This window comes from Carex rostrata, chromosome 34, assembly GCF_964058835.1.
Source record: "Carex rostrata chromosome 34, lpCarRost1.2, whole genome shotgun sequence".
Classification (NCBI taxonomy): domain Eukaryota; kingdom Viridiplantae; phylum Streptophyta; class Magnoliopsida; order Poales; family Cyperaceae; genus Carex; species Carex rostrata.
The window spans coordinates 3338213-3358639 of record NC_135951.1 but is presented as its reverse complement, the minus strand read 5'-3'; the positions used below and the strand labels follow the sequence as shown (position 1 = coordinate 3358639).

The following is a 20427-nucleotide window of genomic DNA, read 5'->3' as shown; positions in this document are numbered from 1 at the left end:
GATCAGCTGCCTCCGGTGGATCGATCCATGGGCTATTCTGATTATTGTATTCTGTCTGAACAGACGGTGACAACTCGTTCATATTGGGATAAGGATGCAGATAAAGGTCTCGCCTCGGTGTTTGTTGTGTCGGATAGGGTTCAAAGAAACTGGGATCCGCATAGTTACCACTATATTGGGTATGTCGAGGGTCTTGCCTCGGTGTTTGTTGTGTCTGATAGGGTTCGAATAAACTGGGACCCGCATAGTTATCACTATAATGGGTCTGTCGAGGTTCTGGATTTGTTTCCGGCACCATACTATTAACGAATAACTGCGGTTGTATTTCACCGATGATTGGAACCAACTCAAATGTATAAATCGAGAAAAGTATACTGGGTTTGGGCACGCATACTTTGGATATAAATACCTCTCCAACTCTGATCGCACACGATTTCAATTTTCTCATAATAACGTCGGGCTGTTGTACCAACATTAACCCGTGCATGTGCTTTTAGGTTATACTGATTCTCAGAATATCCAAGTTGGCGATAAATTTCACCTTTCACATCATACCAACCGTATTCATCAGTCACACTCAATGAGAATCGAGGACTAATACTATAGTCTACTCTTTTACGACCGTGTCGTATTTCACCACCAAAATAAATTCTCAGCATCAACATGATTAATTTTTTTTTATAAATTAACCTACACAATAATGAATAAATTACATGTTATTATTACATTAATAAAAACTAATATTAATTAAATTATTTTACAAAAATTACTGAATGACATAGCAGAAAATAACAAAATCATTTAATTGAACAAATATAAAGTTCAATAGTTACGTAAAAACAAATTAAGTTTGATAACATTTTAGTGATACCATTACAAAATTTACCTATTGAAATATATTCGTAACTAATATTAATTAAATTATTTTATAAAAATTACTGAATGATATAGCATAAAATATAATTGAGTTACCTGTTTGAAATTTGATTTTGCAATTAACAACTTCTTTCTGTCTGAACGTCTTCTGCTATAGCTGCATTGCGTGGAGGAGAATGAAAATGAGCGACAATTGCTCTCCGACTGAAACGGACTGAAAATGGGAGCTCTCTGCGCGGTGGAAGGTAATAAGTGGACGGGACGGGTTTAACAAAACCGTCCGGCGTATTAAATTTTTTTTAAAACCCGGGACGGGTTAAGAGAACCCGTCCAGGAAATTTTTTTTTTTTTTCGGGATGGGACGGGCTGTGTAAACCCGGCCTGAGAATTTTTTTTTTTTTTCGGGACGGGACGGGCTGTGTAAACCCGGCCTGGGATTTTTTTTTTTTTTTCGGGACGGGACGGTATGCTTAAACCCGTCCGGGAATTTTTTTCTGTGATTATGGTTAACGCTAATCAGATTAACCGGGACGGGTCAACTGGACCCGTCCGGTGGGACGGGTTTACAGGACCCGAGCTACTTAGTTTTCAAAAAAACTTAAAAGTAGTGTTGTTTTTAAATATTTAATTTATTTTATTTCTATTAATAAAAAAACCGGTAATCCCTTTAGTTATATAAACAAATAATTAATAGTGCCAACTCTAAAATCCAACAAGTCACATCCCAAATCCCAATCAACAAACACCACCAAATAAATCTTGACTATGGATAATGTTTTGCTAGTTATTAATTTGGTATTAATTGTCACAGCAAAAATAACATGCTATCTTATCCATTTTAATATTTTTAAACAATATATATAGCTTGTTTTATATCATGGTTAGTTGAGTATAATAGTTCGTTGGTTGGATCTAATTTTTGGGCAAGTTTTTCTTTGCATAATACTTTTATTTTTCATAGAAGAATTGACTAAATTTCTACAATTTACCAATAACATTTCCTTTCAAGTTACAACAGATAAATATATTGATTACATCAGATAAACAGATAAACATTTCCTTTCAAGTTAAAACAGATAAATATATAAAAAAAAAAGTAAACAAAAAAATTACCAAAAATCATTGCAAGTGCATTGGCCTCTGGCAAACCGGTGGTACCGGTTTGGATCCTTCAACACAATCTCCTTATCACAAACCAAAGATACAAACTTAAAAACCTCATGACAATCTTTACAAACCCTCAAATTTTTACCAATTCGAATTTTTTTCTCAGATCCAAAATTTACCAGTACAAAGGCCAGAGCTAATTTCTCGCTGTGACCGCACAATTCGCTGATTTTTCGGGTCTTACTGAAATCATGTCCTACATTTGAAACATCTCTTAGTATACCGGCTTTCTTCATTTTCAAACTCAAATTCTCTAAGAACTCATACATCTCCTTGGATGATTCATTGAATTGATCACTTAAGGTGAACTTGTACACTTTGTTTTTCATTTCTACCCAACTAAAAGCCGTAATCGGCTTCAAGCCTAACTCTTGCATGGCCAACCTAACCTTAGAGAATTCTTTCAATCGACCCGATTCGGCGTATAACCGAGATAACAACACATAAATGCCAACATCAAATTTATCTATTTCTAACGCCATTTTAGCGGCATATTCTCCTAATTCAACATTCATATATGATCGACAAGATGAGAGAAGAGAACTCCAAATTTCCTTAGAAGGCTCAAAAGGCATGTGCTTTATCAAACTACAAGCCTCATTAAACAGCCCCCTTCTACTATACATATCAACCATGCAAACATAATGAATTATTTCAGGAGAAATATTAAATTCCCTTTCCATTGAATCAAAAATTTCTTGACCTTCTTTTACTAATCCACCATGGCTGCATGCTGTCAGAATGGCAACAAAAGTTACTCCATCTGGTTTAATTTCAAAATCAATCATTTCATGAAATGTTTTCAAGGCTTTGGTACTAAACCCATGGGACCCATAACCCGAAATCATGGTAGTCCATGTGACAACATTTTTTGTTTGCATTTCATCAAAAATGGCTTCAGCTGAATCATACTCCCCGGTTTTGAAGTACATGTCAAGTAGAGCATTGCATAGCACAAACTTATCTAACTCAGTGTAGTTGGTATCGATGCATTTGATAACATATGCATGCAATTCTCTCCCTTTTCTAATATCCATAGTAAGGCCACAAATACTTAGTACGGATTTAAATGTTGAAGCTTTTGGAAGTAACCAACCTTGAAAGATCATTTGTTTGAACAGCTTCAAAGCGGGTTGAAGAAACCCCTGTGAAGCAAATGCGTTTATGATGGAATTCCATGAAACTAAGTTTCTCTTGGGCATTTTATCAAACACCTTGTTTGCATAGCCTAAATTCCCACATTTTCCATACAAATCCATCAAAGAAGTTTGCAAGACAACATCCTCATTGTTTAGAAAACCCTTTCTAAGGCAAAACCCATGTTGGATTCTCCCCAATTCAAAATTTTTGAATTGTGATGAAACAGATAACACAGTTGCAATAGTTGTAGCGGTTGGTTCAATTCCCTCTTCTATCATCTGAAAAAACAAATCCAGAGCCACCTTTCCAAACCCATTTTCTGAAAACCCACAAATCAGGGCAGTAAACAAGACCACATCTCTCTTAGGCATTTCAACAAACAGCTTATGTGCAGAGTGAGAGGCACCATGTTTGGAGTACAATTCTATCAAACCAGTGGCAATAAACAGGTCATATGAAAACCCATTTTTGAGAGAGAAAGTATGGAGTTGCTCACTGTATTTGATGGGGTACTTTAACTGCAAGAAGAGTTTGAGAAGAGATGGAATGGTGAATTTATCCGGTGTTATTCCATGCTTTTGAGATTCCAAGAAGTAATTGAGTGCCAGTGTAGTGTTTCCTGAGTTGAGATAGGACCTGAGTGTTGTATTGAGGTGAAATGCAGAGCATCGTTTCATTTCTTTAATTTAGGGATTAGGAGTTCAACCTACTATTTGCTTCTGTTACAGTGCTTCAGCTCTGGAATGGAGTTCAATCTAGTATTTATTTGCTTAAATTTTGAACAAACTTGAATCAAATATGTGCTGTTTAGTTTAGTTTTGTATCCCAAACTCGGTAAAATCATGAAAAGTTCAATGAAGTTGAATGGCTAATATTTTATTATTTTGATGTGGAAATTTAAAACTAAAAGTTTTGATGAACATGGGTTACCTTTTATTTCATTTAAATGCTTGCTCAATTCATGGTTTTGAATTTGGATGGACAAATATATAAAAAAATGCATTCACTTATATAATTGCAACAAAATTTTGTCTTAGTTTTTAACCATTAATGCATTAAATGAACAGTAAACCCATTTTAAAAATAATTACCTTACTCCAAATTTGGTCATGCATGTTTTAACCTAATAAGTGACAACTTAATAATTCGGAAATAATTCAAATATAATTCAAAAAATTGTAAATAGATTTGTATACTAACCTACAATCCAGAGAGCAAAAAAAAAAATTCATGAATAATCCGGAAAATTCAGAAAAAAATCATAAAATTCGCCTAAAATGGCAAAATATCAACACAGCCAGATGCAGTTTATAAATAAATAAGAAGGTAAAATTGCAAAGACATTTGGCTACTGAAATTAATTCTAGGTTAGTAAACAAAATAGCACAACAATTTACACATAAACTAACTTCAATCTAATACAGAGAAGAAGCAAACCCTTTTTTTTATCTAGCAATTGTTCACATAAACTACCCGACTTTACTAAGTTACACGACACCTGAGGGTTTGTTTTTTACATCAGAAAAGCATCAATATATAATACACCATATACTCCCTTGAAACCCTCATAATTTGAAAATGCAAGGGGTATATGAGAAACGATAGCTTCTTTCAGCTGTCAACAGCACCGTCCGGGCCCGCTTCTGCTTCCGCTTCGGCAGGCTTGGCCAAACCATTGTTCATTCTGGCACGTGCCTCAGCAAACATTCTCTGTTGCTCTGCCACCGCCTCCTCTTCTGTCATTTCAACCCCACTAAATTTACCTCCTTTCGGTGAATCCTATATTTAAACAAAATAAAAATTAGAGTATTGAGGGGTTTAATTGCCATTTTACCAAGCAGGTCATGCCATTGGGACAAATTGTTCATATTGCTATTTTTAAAAAGAACTAATCATGGTAAAGTGTTTAACTTAGAAAATATACATTTTATAAAAACAAAAACAAAAAAGCCAAAAATAGTTTAAAAGGATGCGTACCAAAGTGTCTAGCTTATGCTGTTCATATGCAGCATATACCTCCTCTATATACTCACCAAAACCAAGCACCTGAAAAGACAAATATAAATATAGGCAAATCTCATATATAAATATTTTTTATTAAAAAAGAGGGAATTTCATATATACCCCTCACCCCCTCTAAACTGTATAAAGGATAAAGGATAAAGGATATAATGGGTATCTGGTTTTCAAGGGCAAAATGAACATTTTATAAAGGATAAAGGGTATAATGGGTTTCTTATAAGATCGACATTTTTCTTAAACAGACTACAATTTCTTTATGCTTTTAATGAAGGGTAAAATGAGTATTTTATAAAGTTAAAATGAGTTTTAATATAAAAGACAATAAAATTGGTAAATTTGTGAGGGATATACATGAAATTCCCCCTAAATAAAGGAAAACATAATTAATATAAAGGAGATTAAAACTACTAAGTACCTGAAGAGCTGTAACAACATGTTCTGGTGCAATAGTTTTCTTATCCTCTCTGTTGCACACTTCGTTCGACTCAGATGACAACAGGTTAATGAACTCTGCACACAACATACCTATTTAGCGATTTTTGTTGAATTATATTCTGACATGATAATTAATTACATATTATAATTATAACAACATACCTACACAACATTCAACAAGTAGATCCTGTGCATCTCTTGCTACACGAACATCGGGTGGCAACATCTCTTTTATTATCTTACACATTGTTGCTGCACAGAAAAAATATATTTCTACTTAATTTTAGGGGCTTGTATGCAATTGAAGATTATCACAAGGACCTGATTAAAAATGACCACATTTAGTAAAGTTTGTTGTTCTACAAATTACTGGAATTGGTTCTCACTCAAAATAGTCAAAATTAAATGTAAAAAAGACAAAAAAAAAATCTCAAAACTTTTTAACCAAACTAGAATCACAATTTCTACTTAATTTTAGGGGCTTTTAAGCAATTGAAGATTATTACAAGGACCTAATTAAAAATTACCACATTTAGTAAAGTTTGTTGCTTTACGAATGACTGGAATTGGGTCTCACTCAAAATAGTCAAAATTAAATTCAAAAAAGGCAAAAAAATATCTCAAATTTTTTAACGGAACTAGAATCACAATTTCTTTGGGCATGTATGCAAATTTTTGGTTTTCCGGATATCAATTTCTCGTAAAATTGAAATCTTTAACTAGTTTTTAAGTCTCACAATCGACTAATAAACAGATGAAATTCAGAAATTAAGAAGAAGAAAAACCTGAACTTCGTACAAATTAAAGGAATCGATTCTTACATTTAGGAAGCGAGACATCCTCCTTCGATTTCCCAACTATATCCATCGGATCCATTTTGACGAAAGCACAAGAACAAAACTTCAAATCTCAATCTTTTTTTGTGAAATTTCGATAAACCAACGATTGAGAAGAGAAAATCACATGAAGATCTGAGGTGGGATTGATTAATCGAGAAGAATTAAACTAATAAAAGGGCTACAAATTAGGGCAAAATTTAGGAGAGAGAAACGGAGGAGAGAGAGAAAGGACAAAGCGACGACTTTTGTTAGGTTTTGTTTTTCAATTTAACCCTCGGAAAAATATTCTTATAATGAAAAGGTTCAGTTTTAGGGGTTCCATTTGAAACTTCAGGATATTTGTAGAGTGATTTCGTAACAACATATATTGGATTGGGTTGGGCTTTTATTCTTAATTCGAATCCGGCCCATTGGATCATTAAACTTTATTACAGAGCCCATTTAGTGTATATTTCGGAAAATGTTTTAACAGAGTAGTTTTGACTTCATGCAGCGCAAAAACCATATGCTTCGGATAAATATTGTATAGTCTGTGCGCTGCATGAAGGCAAAAGTGCACTGTTAAACTCTTTACTCTTTATCTTTCTTTTCTTTGTTTTCTTGGGTGATTATAATGGACTTGCGTTGCAAATTTGGTTTCTCAAGTTTGAGTGTATCTTTCGGATAAATATTTTAACAGAGCAGTTTCCACTTCATGCAACGTCAAAAACCATATGCTTCAACAAATATTATATAGTATGTGCGTTGCATGAAGCCAAAAGTACTCTGTTAAACTCTTTACTTTTTTAATTTTTCTTTCTTTGTTTTCTTAGGGTATGTTTCAATGAAATGATAATAGCTAGAATAGATTGTTATTATAGAATAGAAGCTATTCGGAATAGCAATGTGCATCAAAACAATATTTTTGCTATTCGGAATAGTTATAATAGCTGTTATTCTCTATTCCTTATAAATCTTGAAATAGTTACTATTCGAAAGTGTGGAGGAGAGAAAAAAAATGTTTCATTCTCGAATTTTCTCTAATACAGTCCTAAAATTATAAAATTGATAATACTTATGTTATCTCCACATCGTGACAATTAATTTAAAACCCCACTTGCATATATTTTCTCTTAATTAGCACTTTGTTAACATTATTCTTTATCGGTTACAGCTATTCATTATTTCAAATGTACAATCAAAACAATATATTTACTAATTCGAATAACATCATTTTTATACTAATCTGAAAATCACTATATATTTTCTATTCTCATTTGCTATTTTTAAATTTCACTATTCTAGCTATTCTAAATTCATCCAAACCTACCCTTACGTGATAATACTTGAATGAGTTGCGGTGAATCCAATTCTTTGGTAAAAAGTTGCGGTGAATCCAATTCTTTGGTAAAAAGACGAATAATTAGAGTTCCTTTATTCTGATTCCATTGATTTTGCATCTAATACTTCTTCTCCCATTAGATGCCTCAAAAATTGCTTATAAAACACAGAACCTAGTTACACTCAGCACACACAAAAAAACTTATACTCACACAACTTCTCTTTCAAATTTTTGTTTGGTGCAAAAGAATTACAAAAATTAAAGAAAACATGGCATCCATTAAGGCTGTGAAGCCGAAGGAGCCTGGCGTTGTGGGGCCCACGGCTCTGGCTATGAAACCGGCACCAAAGAAGGCTGAACAAAAGCCCAAGGAGCCCAAGAAGAAGGTAGCCCCCCCCCCCCCCCCCTCCCCTTTATCAGTGTGTAGTTTAATTCTTGAAAAAAAAAATTCTCAGTAAATTTTTTAAAAGCTGAAAAATGACTGATGTAAATTGTTGATTTAAGCAGGGTAAAAGTGGAAGACCAGCTGCAAAGAAGAAGGGTGCCTGATTGTGCTTCCTCCAAAAACAAAAACAAAAACTTTGGTGTTGTTTTTTTACTCTCTTTTTTGTTTGTGTTTGATGTATCCTAAACAGATAATAGTTTGATGAATTAAAATAAAAGAAATTATAATTTGTCCAGTTTGGTTCTTCTAAGCAAAACTTTCAAAAAAAAATGTATTGACAGAAAATCAGAAATAGAAGCATTTATAGAATTGGAATACAAAAAATGATAGATGGCTACAAACAACTGAGATTCACACAGTCAAACAAATTAGATGAAATACAGTACAAAAAAAAAAGTAAAAATAAACAAAAATACCATCCGGGATTGTACCGCAAATACAAAGAACTCTTTATTTTTTTTCGGGAACTCTCTCTCTTTCTCTCTCTATCCTACAATCTTGTAAGTAGGGTTTGCGAGATTTTCAATCCCATTAACAACTTGAATCGATTCAATGACATCACCAACCTTCAAATCGGCCAAGAAATCTTCGTTTTCTACAACATAACCAAATACCGTGTACCGACCATCGAGTATATTTGCATTGCTTGGTGTGAGTTCACTCTCTTTTAAAAGCCAAAATACTTGACTCGATGACGAGTTGTTATCAAATTCCTGTTTTTTCACAAAATTATAACCACCAAAAAACTTCTAAAAAAAATAAAAATCACAAGGTCAAATTGAAGCAATACTTACTTCTCTGGCCATAGCCATTGTGCCAAATGCATTAAATGGAAGCCTTGTTTGTGCCTTGTAACGACCAAGTTCCTAAGAAACATACACATTACATGGATTTACATATGCAAAATACAAAAATTTGAAGGGAGTTTTCGTAAAAGATGCAAAATATCATACCTCGAGGGTTTCACCATAAACAGGTGCAGTATCACCAACAACCATAATTTCTAGAGGAATGGTACGTGTTTTTCCTGTGCTAGGGTCCACAAACCCCTCTGCGGGTCCCTCAGGATCTCCCGTTTGTACCACAAATCCATCAGCTGCATTATAAATCAACACTATTTTATACATACTTAATATAATATTTGGAGAAATTTTAGAGAGAGAGTGAAAGACCTCTTTGAATCTCCATGCCATCATAAAAGTGGCGCTCAACCAAATCCAAGAAATTACCAGCAGTAACGGGTGCATTATACCCGTCAAGAACAATGCGAAAAACAGTCTCTTGTAAATTGGGGTTATCTTTTATTTTAACCTTCATGTCAACCATCGCTCTCCCTTTTAAAAGAGGCATGGTACTGTACTCCTCTGGTACTTCATAAGGAAATCTATCTATCATGTCTTCTTCTACACTGCACTGCATGGTCAATTTCAGGGGCATAAATGAGATTTACAATTTCCATTATTTTTTTGTCCTTTGCAGCAAAATCTGGTATCTGTGCTTTATATGTAGTGGCACTAGATTTACAATGGTAAAATGGGTACTTTATAAATTTAAAAAGTCAATAAATTGAGTAAAGTTATATCTGAAATTTAGAAGGGTAAAAATGATATTATGAATTTTAGAGGGGTAGTAAGTAATTTTGAGAATTTCAAGGGGTATACATGAAATTCCCCCTTTTTCTATCAACAAATGTTAGGCGGTATTTACTATTCTTAGCAATTAAATTGTGAACTAACGGGATTAAAAAAGAAAGAAAGAAAGAAAAGAATTGTAACCTTCCAACATATTGTAGAAGTTCTTTTTGTTTAGGTGCAACAGCATCTCGGTTTCTATCCTCCACAATCTTTTGAAGGTCGTCTAAACCAGCACTAATTTTTTCAAGAAGGTCCTTTCCTTCTTCTTTTTTCGACTCTGCTACCCCAGCCAAAATTAAGTCTTTCCCTTGGTTTAGAGCTCTTGAAGCTTGCCTCACATTCTACCAATTTAAAAAAATAACAACGAAGTAGAATAAGTTAATGAATTAGAAAACAGAAAAAAAAAAAAAAAAAGTTTACCGTTGCAAGAACATGCATACATATAAATATAGTATTAAAGTAAAATCACTTGATCTTCTAAAAAAATTGTAAAAAATGTAAAATTTGATCATTCAAGAGTAGTGATTTTCTACCTGTCTAAAAAAATGTAAAAAATATAAAATTTGATCTACAAGTACAATCATGATAAACAGTTCAGATCAATTGTATAGACTTTGAAAACGGAGATATTAAGCCATAGTACAGACCAAACCACGCTATGCATAGTACCATAGCCTCACTCAAATGGCACATTTTCAACAATTTTTCTGAACCCTTTACTTGCATGAATTTTACACGCATTTCTATTGTTCAACTAAACGTAAGGTCAAATGAGATTAAACTTTGGGCTTAATTGTGAGCTAAACTGAAGTGAATTTTAGTAAATAGATGCTAACCAAACAATTTCAATGCACTAAAAATATCAAAAAGGACCAAAAAGCAAATTTTCTTTTTTTACAGCATTAAAAGAACTTACTCTCTCAACCGAATCCAAAGCTCTTACACCGGCCACTTTAAGCGATTCCGTTATATCCTCTAAGGGTTTTTGCACCTCTCGAATGGCCTTGTTATTAATCGGCAGTGCATATCTGAGCAATGCACCTGGGTCCTTTATGGGGGGCCCAGAGATCAGAACAGACACGTCTGGTAAAGCGGGCCACTTCGCCAGTGCGTAAGATGGTGAGTCGATTGATGGTGTAATTGTCACCAATCCAATTGCCAATGCAAGAGATATAGCACATTTTTTCAGGCTAAATGATTTCTTCTTCTGTCAAAAATAAATTATAAAATTAAATATCTTAATTTCAAAATTACTTATTATAAAGGACAAAGGGTATAATGGGTATATAGTTTTCAAGGGCAAAATAATGGGTTTGTTATAAGATCAACATTTTTCTTAAACAAACTACAAATTCTTTCTGCTTTTAATGAAGGGTAAAAATGGGCATTTTATCAAGGGTAAAGGGTATAATGGATTTCTTATAAGATCAACATTTTTCTTAAACAAACTACAAATTCTTTATGCTTTTAATTAAGGGTAAAATGGGTATTTTATAAATTCTTTATGCTTCCAATTTGAAGTAAAATTACCTCATTTTGGGTGACAGTAGACAGTGGAGATTTAGGAGATGCAGAGCAGAGCACTGCCACGTGGCAGTTTCTGGGACGAGCAAGTGAGAGGGAGAAAGATGGAAGGGAACAATGGGAAGATAGTAATGTGGCCGCCATTAGAGAGAAGGACACGAGAGAGAAGAGAAGAGATGAGTTAGGGTTTTGGCGCGAGAAATCTAAGTAAGAGATAAGGAGAGAGAAGAGATGAAGTACTGTGAACCAGGGATTGGTGGTTCAGAAATCAGATAGGATAAGAGATTTTCTCTCTATTATTTTATTATTTCTTTTTCCAGGATTGTAGTCAACTGTTCCTCTGTGAAGCGGGTCACTGACAATGCACCATACTCTGTGAAGCGGATCACTCTGCTCTCTAACATAGTGAGTTAGTGACAACTAAATGATTAATAAAAGATTCAGCGGAATCAAAAGCTTGTGATTGGGAGAATAATTTGTATATTATTCAAAAATAATTTGAAATTATACATTGAGTCTGAATCGGAAATCTCAGTCCCACAAGAGATCAACAATAAAATTTGGAAAATTTGAAAAAACAAATTGTTATTTTTTTTATTTTTCACAAATAATTCAATAAAAATTCAAACAACAGAATAATAAGCAGTTCGATTCGCCAACACCACAAAAACAAATTATTCGCGGTTCATATTGAATAAGAGATTTTTCTCTTTATTATTTTAGTATTCTTTCTTTTTCCAAGGATTGTACTCAACTGTTACTCTGTGAAGCGGATCATTGACAATACACCATACACAGTGAAGCGGGTCTATCCTCTCTCTGACACACTATAAAAATATATAGTGTGTTAAAAGTTTAGGAGCACTTGTTCAAGGGCATTAATGTAAGTGGGAACTATTTGGCAAACAAAAATGCAAATAAGAACTTTTCTTTAACAAATTTCGCTTGCTACAGTGACAACTTAATGATTTGAGAAAGTTTCGACGGAGTAAAAGATTTATAATTTAAAAAAAATTTGGAATTAATTATACATTAAAAGCAATAAAAGAAACAAGTCATGAAAAAGTTCGTGAAAAATTCGTAAAGTTTGAGAAAAGTTCGTAAAATTCACGAATAATTCGGGAAAAATTCGGAAAATCAAATAATACGCAAATTAATTCACAAACAGCTGAAATCTAAATTATTGGCGAATAATTCGTAAATCTTGTTATTGTATTGGGTGCTACTTCATTTGAGGGGTTTATATGCAATTGAAGATTATCACAAGAATCTCTTAAAAATACCCAACATTAAAAAATATGAGCACAAAATTACAAAATGACTGGAATTTTTTTCTCACTCAAAATAGTTAAAAAAAAAATTGAAAAGAGACAAAAATAGGCGCAATAACTTTTAACCTAACTAGAATCACGTCCCTACGGGTTTCATTCAATTTCCTTGGGCATGTATGCAAATTCTTAGTTTTCAGGATATAATTAATAATGCTCTTCTAGTGGGGGAAAAATACTTCACAATAATTACTTAAATGCTCATTAAAAAAACATAAAACTTTCTTCCTATCCCAAGTTTTTTGTATTTTTGCTTGTCTTGAATCCTCTGCGGTTTTAGACAATTTTACAAAGTTTGTACAGTAATATTATAAAAATGATGGAAAGTAGGACCCACTAATTACCATAGGAAAAATGAGCAGGTAGCATAGTAATAATATTTGTATTTTACTCAGAAATAATTTCTGAATAAAACTTTTTCTGTGGATTTTCAAACTGTATTTTTGAAAAAAAACAAAAACTTTAATTTATTTAATAGTTGTTATTCAAAAAGAATTCTCAAAATAGATACAACTTTTAATAAATTAAATGTACTAAAAAGATCACAATATTTTCTGGATTACCTAGAAGTGACTTTTGAACCGGGATGAATAACTCAGAATCTAAGCATCTTTATTTTTTTCCAATAACACAAAGAAATATATTAATTTTTCTTACAACTGCGAAAAATCCGGCCTGAAAAATATTGATCCGAGTTATTTGTTGCAGTCTTTCTAATAAATCAAATTATATTATATTTCATCTATTTTCAAAGACATATATTCAACATTTCTAATATTTTAATACAAAAAATAAAAAAATAAATTTTTTTTATTTTTAAAAAAAAAAAAGAAAGGCCAAAACCGGTGCACCATTAACCGGTTTTGTTCCATTTAAAAAAAAATCACATTTCCACATTTCCGGTTAACCAATAACCGGATCCATTTTCACTATTCTGGGAATTGGGCCACTGGAAAGAAGGGCCCAATCCGGTTATTGGTTAACCGGATTGGCTAGTTTTCGAATTTTCATCAAAAAGGGGATAGATTCAGTAATTTGTTAATTATTTTGGGTATTTATAAAAATTTCGGCATTTTGAATATATTAAATATTAATCTTTCAGGTTCAGGGTTGAATTTTGTTTGAAAATTCAGAACGAACATATGTATAAATATGGCTTATCTTTGTTTTTCCTAGCTATTAAATTAAACTTCCTTCTATGTATTAGCAACAAAAATAAAATAAAATAAAACAAAAATTTCTTATAGGAGGTTCAACTAAAATAATGCAATTTGTGTGATACAACATGTATTTTGTATGAATTTTTTTTATTCTTATAAAATATCAATTTTGTTCATTATATATCGATCAAGTTGCAAAATATAGAAACTTTTTTCCTTAATATCATAAATGCATGATATATTTTATTGAATTGTCTTCTATTAAATATTGGAGAATATCAAATAATTATCACTACAATTGATTTTAAAAATATTATTATTACTCATTATTTACAAGAGACCCATTTTAAAAGGACCCAGGCATGCATATAGTGTTCTCACTCAAGGTAACTTCTTTAAACATTTTGTTTCGGTATTAATATTTAATAAAACGTAATCTTGATTTTCGAAATCACTTTTTATAGGAGTCATGCTTTCCAATCACTGCTAGGTCCAGTCCAGGTAACATTTCAATCTGATGAAATTTCATTTACATAATTGTTTCAAGTTTTCAGCTTTGGATAAGTCATTGTTTCAACTTTTGTGATATTAATTTAATTTTTTCAATCCGAGCATTTCTGATACTCTCAATTGTGTAATTGATGATTAGTTAAGTTAAATTGTACAATTAAGCCTCTGTTTGATCACCATTAGCCTTAATTGACCTCTTAACAAAGCTATCCATTAGCTCAAATCGAGAGGATGAGTTTATCAGCCTCATGCGAACGTAAGACTTTCTTACCCTTGCAGCCTTGCTCTTATTATTTGATAGTTTTAGTGAAAGGCAATGTCTTTTTCTCTCTTAGGTATCAAACAGTTGATGTATTAGAGACAGTGCTTTGAGCCGGAGTACTTAGTAAAGACGGTACAGGTGAAGAAACTCCCAAGTACATATGTACTACCTTTGTCGCAGCAACTCTTTGTATTTACGAAATGGAGATTGAATTGCCAAATAAAGGTTAATGAAAACCTCTGAATGTACTCATCCAACCGTATCATCTGATTCCACTATTTATGTTGTTTCCTGCTCAATATAGTCAGTTTTTATTTTGAAAAGAAAAGAAAGAGCAATCAATTGAAAGATTGGCATTGTTGCTGTGTTAAGTAAATCTACTGCAAATTAACAGTCATTAGTTAAGATTACAAATACAAGGAAACAAAAAGGAAAATTGAAAAACTTAGGTTTTCAATAACTAAAATAAAACCGTCTTAATATATCTTATTATGGTCATTCTTCAGATTGGTTCATGAATTCTCTGATAAATTTCACAGTTTGTGTTGTTTAAATAGTGTTTTGATTCAACATGAGAAATTAATGCTGACTGTGGTACGGTACCCTTTTAGCCTTTCTTCACTAAAGTTATCTACAATCCTAATACTTGATCATTGCTATGCAGGGGAGTTTAAATTGAATATTGAGTGCAACAGGTGACACTTTTATTCCTCCACCCCCACTCCAATTACATAACTATATATATATATATATCTGGCTACATATATAAACATTTATATTATAATTAGTTTGTTTTTCAAATTACAGTGTGATGTGCTTATCTTTGATTTTGTCAAGCAGAAAGAAAAAAAGACTTAACTAATGACTGTGACTGGTGAGTCCTTATTTTAAAACATTTAGTCACGCAAAAATAATAGGAACATCGTTTTTCCTTTTGTGGACTGGGCGTATGTGAGTTAAGAGAGAAGTAAATGTAATGATTTGTGAGAGTTATATGAACCGCGTCTATTTTGGCTTTTAATATTCATTTTCTATTTCCTGTTATTAGAGATATATTTCTTTGACCAAAGTCAACAGCAGTTAGAAATTTATTAGAAAAAGTGTTTCTTTTTTAGCCTTAATTAGGAGCTTCATGAAAAGACTGAAAATATTTATTAACGGACTAGTTGTCCTCTAATAAAATATTACCTTAAATTAAAAATAGAAATTTCAATATTGAACTTTAATTGTATTCGAGCACCAAAAGGGTCTTAATGCCCAAAGAGTAATGGCTATAACTATAAGTGTCCTTTCCTCAGGTTGCACCTAGAACAACATTTAAAATTAACGAGCCAGCTTCAAATCAAATGAAAAACCACTTACAAAAAGCATGGTCTATTGTAGAACGGGAACATGCAAAAAGTTAAAAGAAAGAAAAAAGAAGTCCTAATATATGTGATGATTGTAGTTAGTCCTACAAAAAATAGGGAAGTTAGGAACTTGGAAGAGTATACCGATTTTTTTTAATATTCAAAATTAAATAAAAAATATCAAATATACTTAGCTAAACTAGATATTCGTAAAAATATCCAGACCGGTCAAAAAATGACCGATCCTAATTTTAAACCCAACCGATCAAAAACTAGCCGGTGCGGACGTTTATAAATATTTGGGCAGTGATCCGGATTTTCAAAAGTAATCATTCTATCAAATTTTACATCTCTCCTCAGTTTCTCTCTTTCCCCAAATTTGTTCTTTTTCCACATTTGCAAGTAAGTTCCTATATTTTTTAAAAATTTATTTTAAGTCCAAAATAGTTGTAAATTGTTAGAATTTGTTAGAAATGTACCAACATTAGTATAATTTAGTACCGATTAGTTTTAATTAGTGTTAATTAGTTTTAATTGGTATAATTTTGTATAATTTAGTGTATTTTAGTATAATTACTCTAATTTAACATATTTTAGCTTAATTAACATAATTTATCATATTTTAGTATGATTAGCACAATTTAGCGTAATCAACTTACTTATAATTAGTTTAATTTAGTACAATTACCCTACTAGCTCATGATACAGTGCACCACCCCTATCCCCGACTAAGCCTCCTATATGACAACAATATGCTACAGAGAGGCCACACGATAGAGAGGTCAGCGGTAGCGGATCATAGACTCAGCCTGACTATGCAACTGAGTTGGCCGTGTCCATCTTCTCTACACCCCCGCCAGTTCTTAGGGATGAGGAGGAGAATGTTCAAGCTCACTCATTTTAAATTAGCTATCAGTAATGTTGAAATTTCCTTGGGTATAGCGATAGCAAAAAAAAAAACATGGAATTTTTTCATTCCCGCTCGACGGTAATCTCTTCTAGTCACTGTTTCTCAAAAATCTTTTTTCTTTTTGCATACACCTCTCCCAACACCTCTCCTGTGCCTCTCTCCTGATCTCCAAGCGCATTACTCTCCGACATGCTTTTCTGAGTTTGCTCTCTTCTACAACTTTCTTCTCTTTTTTCTCAGTGTGCATCTCTCCTCTCCAAGTGATTCCTCTCCGACTTACTCCTCGGTTTGCTCTTTCTCTCTTCTCCGATTCTCTCTCTCTCTCTCTCCTTGGTTTGCCTCCACACTGCACTGACTTCTCCTTGGTTACCTCTTCCTTGTTCGATGAAGGAAGCAACACACTGTCCAAAGTTTTTTTTTTTCAATGATTTATGCCAGAGAAGATTTTGACTAATTGACTCTTGAGGATCTGATCTTTCCTTCTTTCTTCAATTAATTAATAATTTCATTTGTCAAATATATCTGCGGTTTCTGGGTTCCCGGACCTTGTCCCTCTTCATGCAAAAAATTTCTCAATTTAAAATTCAAATAATTTGGAACTCTTTTTCTGTTCTTGCATCTTAATTGGCCAAATCAGATGCTGGACTTGGCGGTGTTAAATACTTGTGTATGCCAAAAAAAAAAAAAAAAATTGAAATATCAACTTGATGTTACTATGTTGATTTCGTCTTCAGATTAACTTGATGGGCTTGGCCTTTTTGAATTTTTCTTTCACGTAATAAGAGTGTCTAGTGTATGAATTTCGCAAGATACTTGATACAGTACCAACTGATGCTGTTGCTTTCTTCGATCTTGACATCTTGATATGCATCCTTGTAGAAATTTCACAGGTTTTGGTTGTTTGTTCATCTGCTGAGAGTTTAAATTTGTTTCCATTTTGTTCATTGGTTGAATATTGAACATTATAGAAGAATAAGGATACTGGTACAAATACCTCAAAAATGTTGATTACCGTGCTAAAAAAACACATTGGAACAATGCCAGTAAATACTTTTGGTACTGGTACAATCATAATTCCACCAAGCACCCCCATCAATACATCATGTGATCTGATTATTATCACACCCAGAAAAAAAAAAGGAATAGTAAGAAACTACAACATTTGTTGAGTTCTTATGGTATATTACTAGTCTAAGTACGCTGATACTGAGATGGATCTAGCAATCTTTGCAGGAATTTTATTTCAACTTTTATTTTCTTGCTTCCTTAAGCTTTTCTTTTATTAAATGCAATAATTTTCATCCAATGTATAATTTATCTTCATATCCAATTTATTTTTATTAGATGACATTAGTTGATAGGGTATCTTATTTTGGTGCATTGATATATTCTGGTTATTTCTGACCCTTTGCTTTTATCTTTTTCCAGTTATGCAATGTTTATTTGTCCCAGATTTGAAGCTTTTATCTAATGCTTTTAAACAACCGAACCAGTTTACTGGTATAGCTGACAGACACATATGCCCTGGGCTTGATTAAAGAGCATATTCGGAATACACTTGTCCAAGTTTCCTTCCTATCGATGTGCTTTAGGTTTTTGGGTTTCTATGCATTTTTTGGTTTTGTTTAATTTCTTTAGATTTTTTGGTTTATATGTAAATTTTAGTTTTCAAGTTTGTTTTCAGAGATTTTTTATTTTTATGTAAACAGTAACAAGTTTACAATTATTTGTTAATTTTGTTTTGTTACTTTTGTACTATTAACAACGTAATCACATTTTGCATACTGACACACAATTTTTGTAGATTTCTGTATATTAATAACAGTACAAGTACTTGAACAGTAACAAGTATCTAGCATCCACAAAATTTTAAGTCATGGTTCCGAAAATCGACCGATTCCGAGTTGACTTGGCCAAGTCGACTCGGAATCGGCGGTGTCCGGGCCGAGTTTTACCCGATTCTCACGCCCGTGCGAGTTTTTCGGTAAAACTCGGATGAACAGTGATGGAATCGGCCGATTTTCCGATTTTCCGGCCGAGTTACACCGATTCAAGCCGAGTTGAGCCGATTTGAGCCGATTTCATTTCAAAAAATTCTGATTTCCAACTAACCTGGACTGTGCTCTGCCGTAGGAGGAGATGAGTCCCTGTCGGAGAAGGCTGAAGACCGGCTGAGGAGATCGTTGAGAGGCATAGAAGCTGTGCCATTCGATTTGAGTGAAAGGCATAGAAGCTATGCCATTTGAGTGAAAGGCGACAGAAGAGAGAAAGAAGAGGATCTGTGGGGGGGGGGGGGGGGGGGTAGGGGGGGTCCACTGTCAGTGAGGGAGATAAACGAGAGGAATGGAGGGGATTTGAAATGGATCCGAAATTTCTATTCATTTGAGTTAAATTCCTTTTGTCATTCAATCCAAATCAAGTGACTAGATGATTTCAAGATTCGTGCTATCTGTGATCCAATGGTTCAAACAATTCAGAATTTATATGAACTCACTTAATTTGTTTTATAATTCATTACGGTTGTAAAAATTTCAATCCAAATTCTTGTAAAAATTTACGATTAATTTGCACGAATAATTCACATTTCTATCTTTCAAATTTTAGAATTCAATTTATATATATTCATACATGATAATTAGAATAATTATATTTCCAATAATCTAACAAAACTTGTAAATAAATTTTCAGATTTTGAATTTTCTCAGAATCCGGATAATTCAATATCAATTAGTATATATGTATATATACATGTAATTATCAACTCACATCTTTATAATTTCTAAATAAATAAAATTTGCAATTTATATATATAATTATTCGTACAAAACTTGTATATTTATTCTACTAATTACAAACCTATTTATTTATTTCTTTACACAAATCATTTTATTTTAATTTCAAATTCTCATTTTATTTATATAATTTCATAAATTATTTATATCTCAAAATTTTCAATTTATATTTTAAATTAATAATATAAGTTCTAAACAATCATAATCATTGGATTAATTAGTAAAAAATTTAGTTGAGTGAAAAATTTCTAATTTATCATGATTAATATTTATTTAAAATTTTGGGATATAACAATTTGAGTGTAATATTGTCTTAATTAACATAGTTTTTTTACAAATTATTTTTATCAATTTTTTCCTATTTTTTGGCTACAAAACAAGGGTTCTGCCAAAAAAACCCCGAGTTACCGATCAGATTCTTCTTATTCCGGCCGATTCATCCGATTCTGACTCAGGGGTCAAAAATCCGATTCCGATTCCGATTCCGAGTTTCAGAACCTTGATTTCACTACAAGAAAACTACCCTTTCCCGGCGCTTACAAATGCCGCTAAATAGTATGCAAAACGCCACTAAATGTCTTTTTCGGCGCTTGTGCAAGTGCCAGGAATATCTCCGTCGGCAAAAACCTTTCCCGGCGCTTCCAGATACCTTTACCGGCATTTGTAAGCGCCGCCCGAAATATGGTTTTCCCGGCGCTTATAGGCTATTCCCG

At 32.8% G+C, this 20427-nt stretch overlaps 2 protein-coding genes, 2 long non-coding RNA genes and 1 pseudogene across 5 annotated transcripts; 2 read left to right on the top strand and 3 right to left on the bottom strand.

Annotated features, from left to right (window-relative positions):
• Positions 1 to 1943: 1943 nt before the first annotated feature.
• On the bottom strand, positions 1944 to 3913 carry LOC144549063 (putative pentatricopeptide repeat-containing protein At5g52630 pseudogene; annotated as a pseudogene).
• A 613-nt stretch (positions 3914 to 4526) lies between these two features.
• Positions 4527 to 6738, bottom strand: LOC144549037 (protein Dr1 homolog). 2 transcript variants are annotated; one of them, XM_078297797.1, is made up of 5 exons: positions 6462 to 6738; positions 5803 to 5892; positions 5621 to 5715; positions 5161 to 5229; positions 4527 to 4962 (listed from the first exon to the last, which is right to left on the bottom strand). In XM_078297797.1, exons 1-5 carry the CDS (start codon positions 6514 to 6516, stop codon positions 4795 to 4797), a joined length of 477 nt encoding a protein of 158 aa, XP_078153923.1. In that variant the 5' UTR covers positions 6517 to 6738; the 3' UTR covers positions 4527 to 4794. The 2 variants fall into 2 exon arrangements, with proteins under 2 accessions (XP_078153923.1, XP_078153925.1); XM_078297799.1 differs by having other exon boundaries at positions 5803 to 5913; positions 6462 to 6728.
• Positions 6739 to 7989: 1251 nt separating this feature from the next.
• Positions 7990 to 8480, top strand: LOC144548936 (uncharacterized). Its single transcript, XR_013509504.1, has 2 exons — positions 7990 to 8186; positions 8308 to 8480. It is a non-coding gene; the product is annotated as an uncharacterized LOC144548936 (long non-coding RNA).
• Positions 8481 to 8531: 51 nt separating this feature from the next.
• On the bottom strand, positions 8532 to 11654 carry CYP38 (cyclophilin 38). Its single transcript, XM_078297671.1, has 7 exons — positions 11410 to 11654; positions 10796 to 11086; positions 10021 to 10220; positions 9418 to 9653; positions 9199 to 9341; positions 9040 to 9111; positions 8532 to 8958 (listed from the first exon to the last, which is right to left on the bottom strand). The coding sequence occupies exons 1-7, from the start codon at positions 11545 to 11547 to the stop codon at positions 8731 to 8733; spliced, it is 1308 nt and encodes a 435-aa protein (XP_078153797.1). The 5' UTR covers positions 11548 to 11654; the 3' UTR covers positions 8532 to 8730.
• A 5980-nt stretch (positions 11655 to 17634) lies between these two features.
• On the top strand, positions 17635 to 18717 carry LOC144549156 (uncharacterized). The gene is made up of 2 exons (XR_013509592.1): positions 17635 to 17812; positions 18351 to 18717. It is a non-coding gene; the product is annotated as an uncharacterized LOC144549156 (long non-coding RNA).
• Positions 18718 to 20427: the final 1710 nt, after the last annotated feature.

What these genes read in the sequence shown, in the direction of transcription:
- LOC144549037 (XM_078297797.1), bottom strand. Translation starts at nt 6,516, where the DNA reads ATGGATCCGATGGATATAGTTGGGAAATCGAAGGAGGATGTCTCGCTT. An exon ending in ACTTGTTGAATGTTGTGTAG is followed by an intron (nt 5,716 to 5,802) that starts GTATGTTGTTAT and finishes TGTTGTGTGCAG; the next exon opens with AGTTCATTAACCTGTTGTCA. An exon ending in ATGTTGTTACAGCTCTTCAG is followed by an intron (nt 5,230 to 5,620) that starts GTACTTAGTAGT and finishes TTGTCTTTTCAG; the next exon opens with GTGCTTGGTTTTGGTGAGTA.
- CYP38 (XM_078297671.1), bottom strand. Translation starts at nt 11,547, where the DNA reads ATGGCGGCCACATTACTATCTTCCCATTGTTCCCTTCCATCTTTCTCC. An exon ending in CTTTGGATTCGGTTGAGAGA is followed by an intron (nt 10,221 to 10,795) that starts GTAAGTTCTTTT and finishes TTAAATTGGTAG; the next exon opens with AATGTGAGGCAAGCTTCAAG. An exon ending in TGGCATGGAGATTCAAAGAG is followed by an intron (nt 9,342 to 9,417) that starts GTCTTTCACTCT and finishes TTTATAATGCAG; the next exon opens with CTGATGGATTTGTGGTACAA.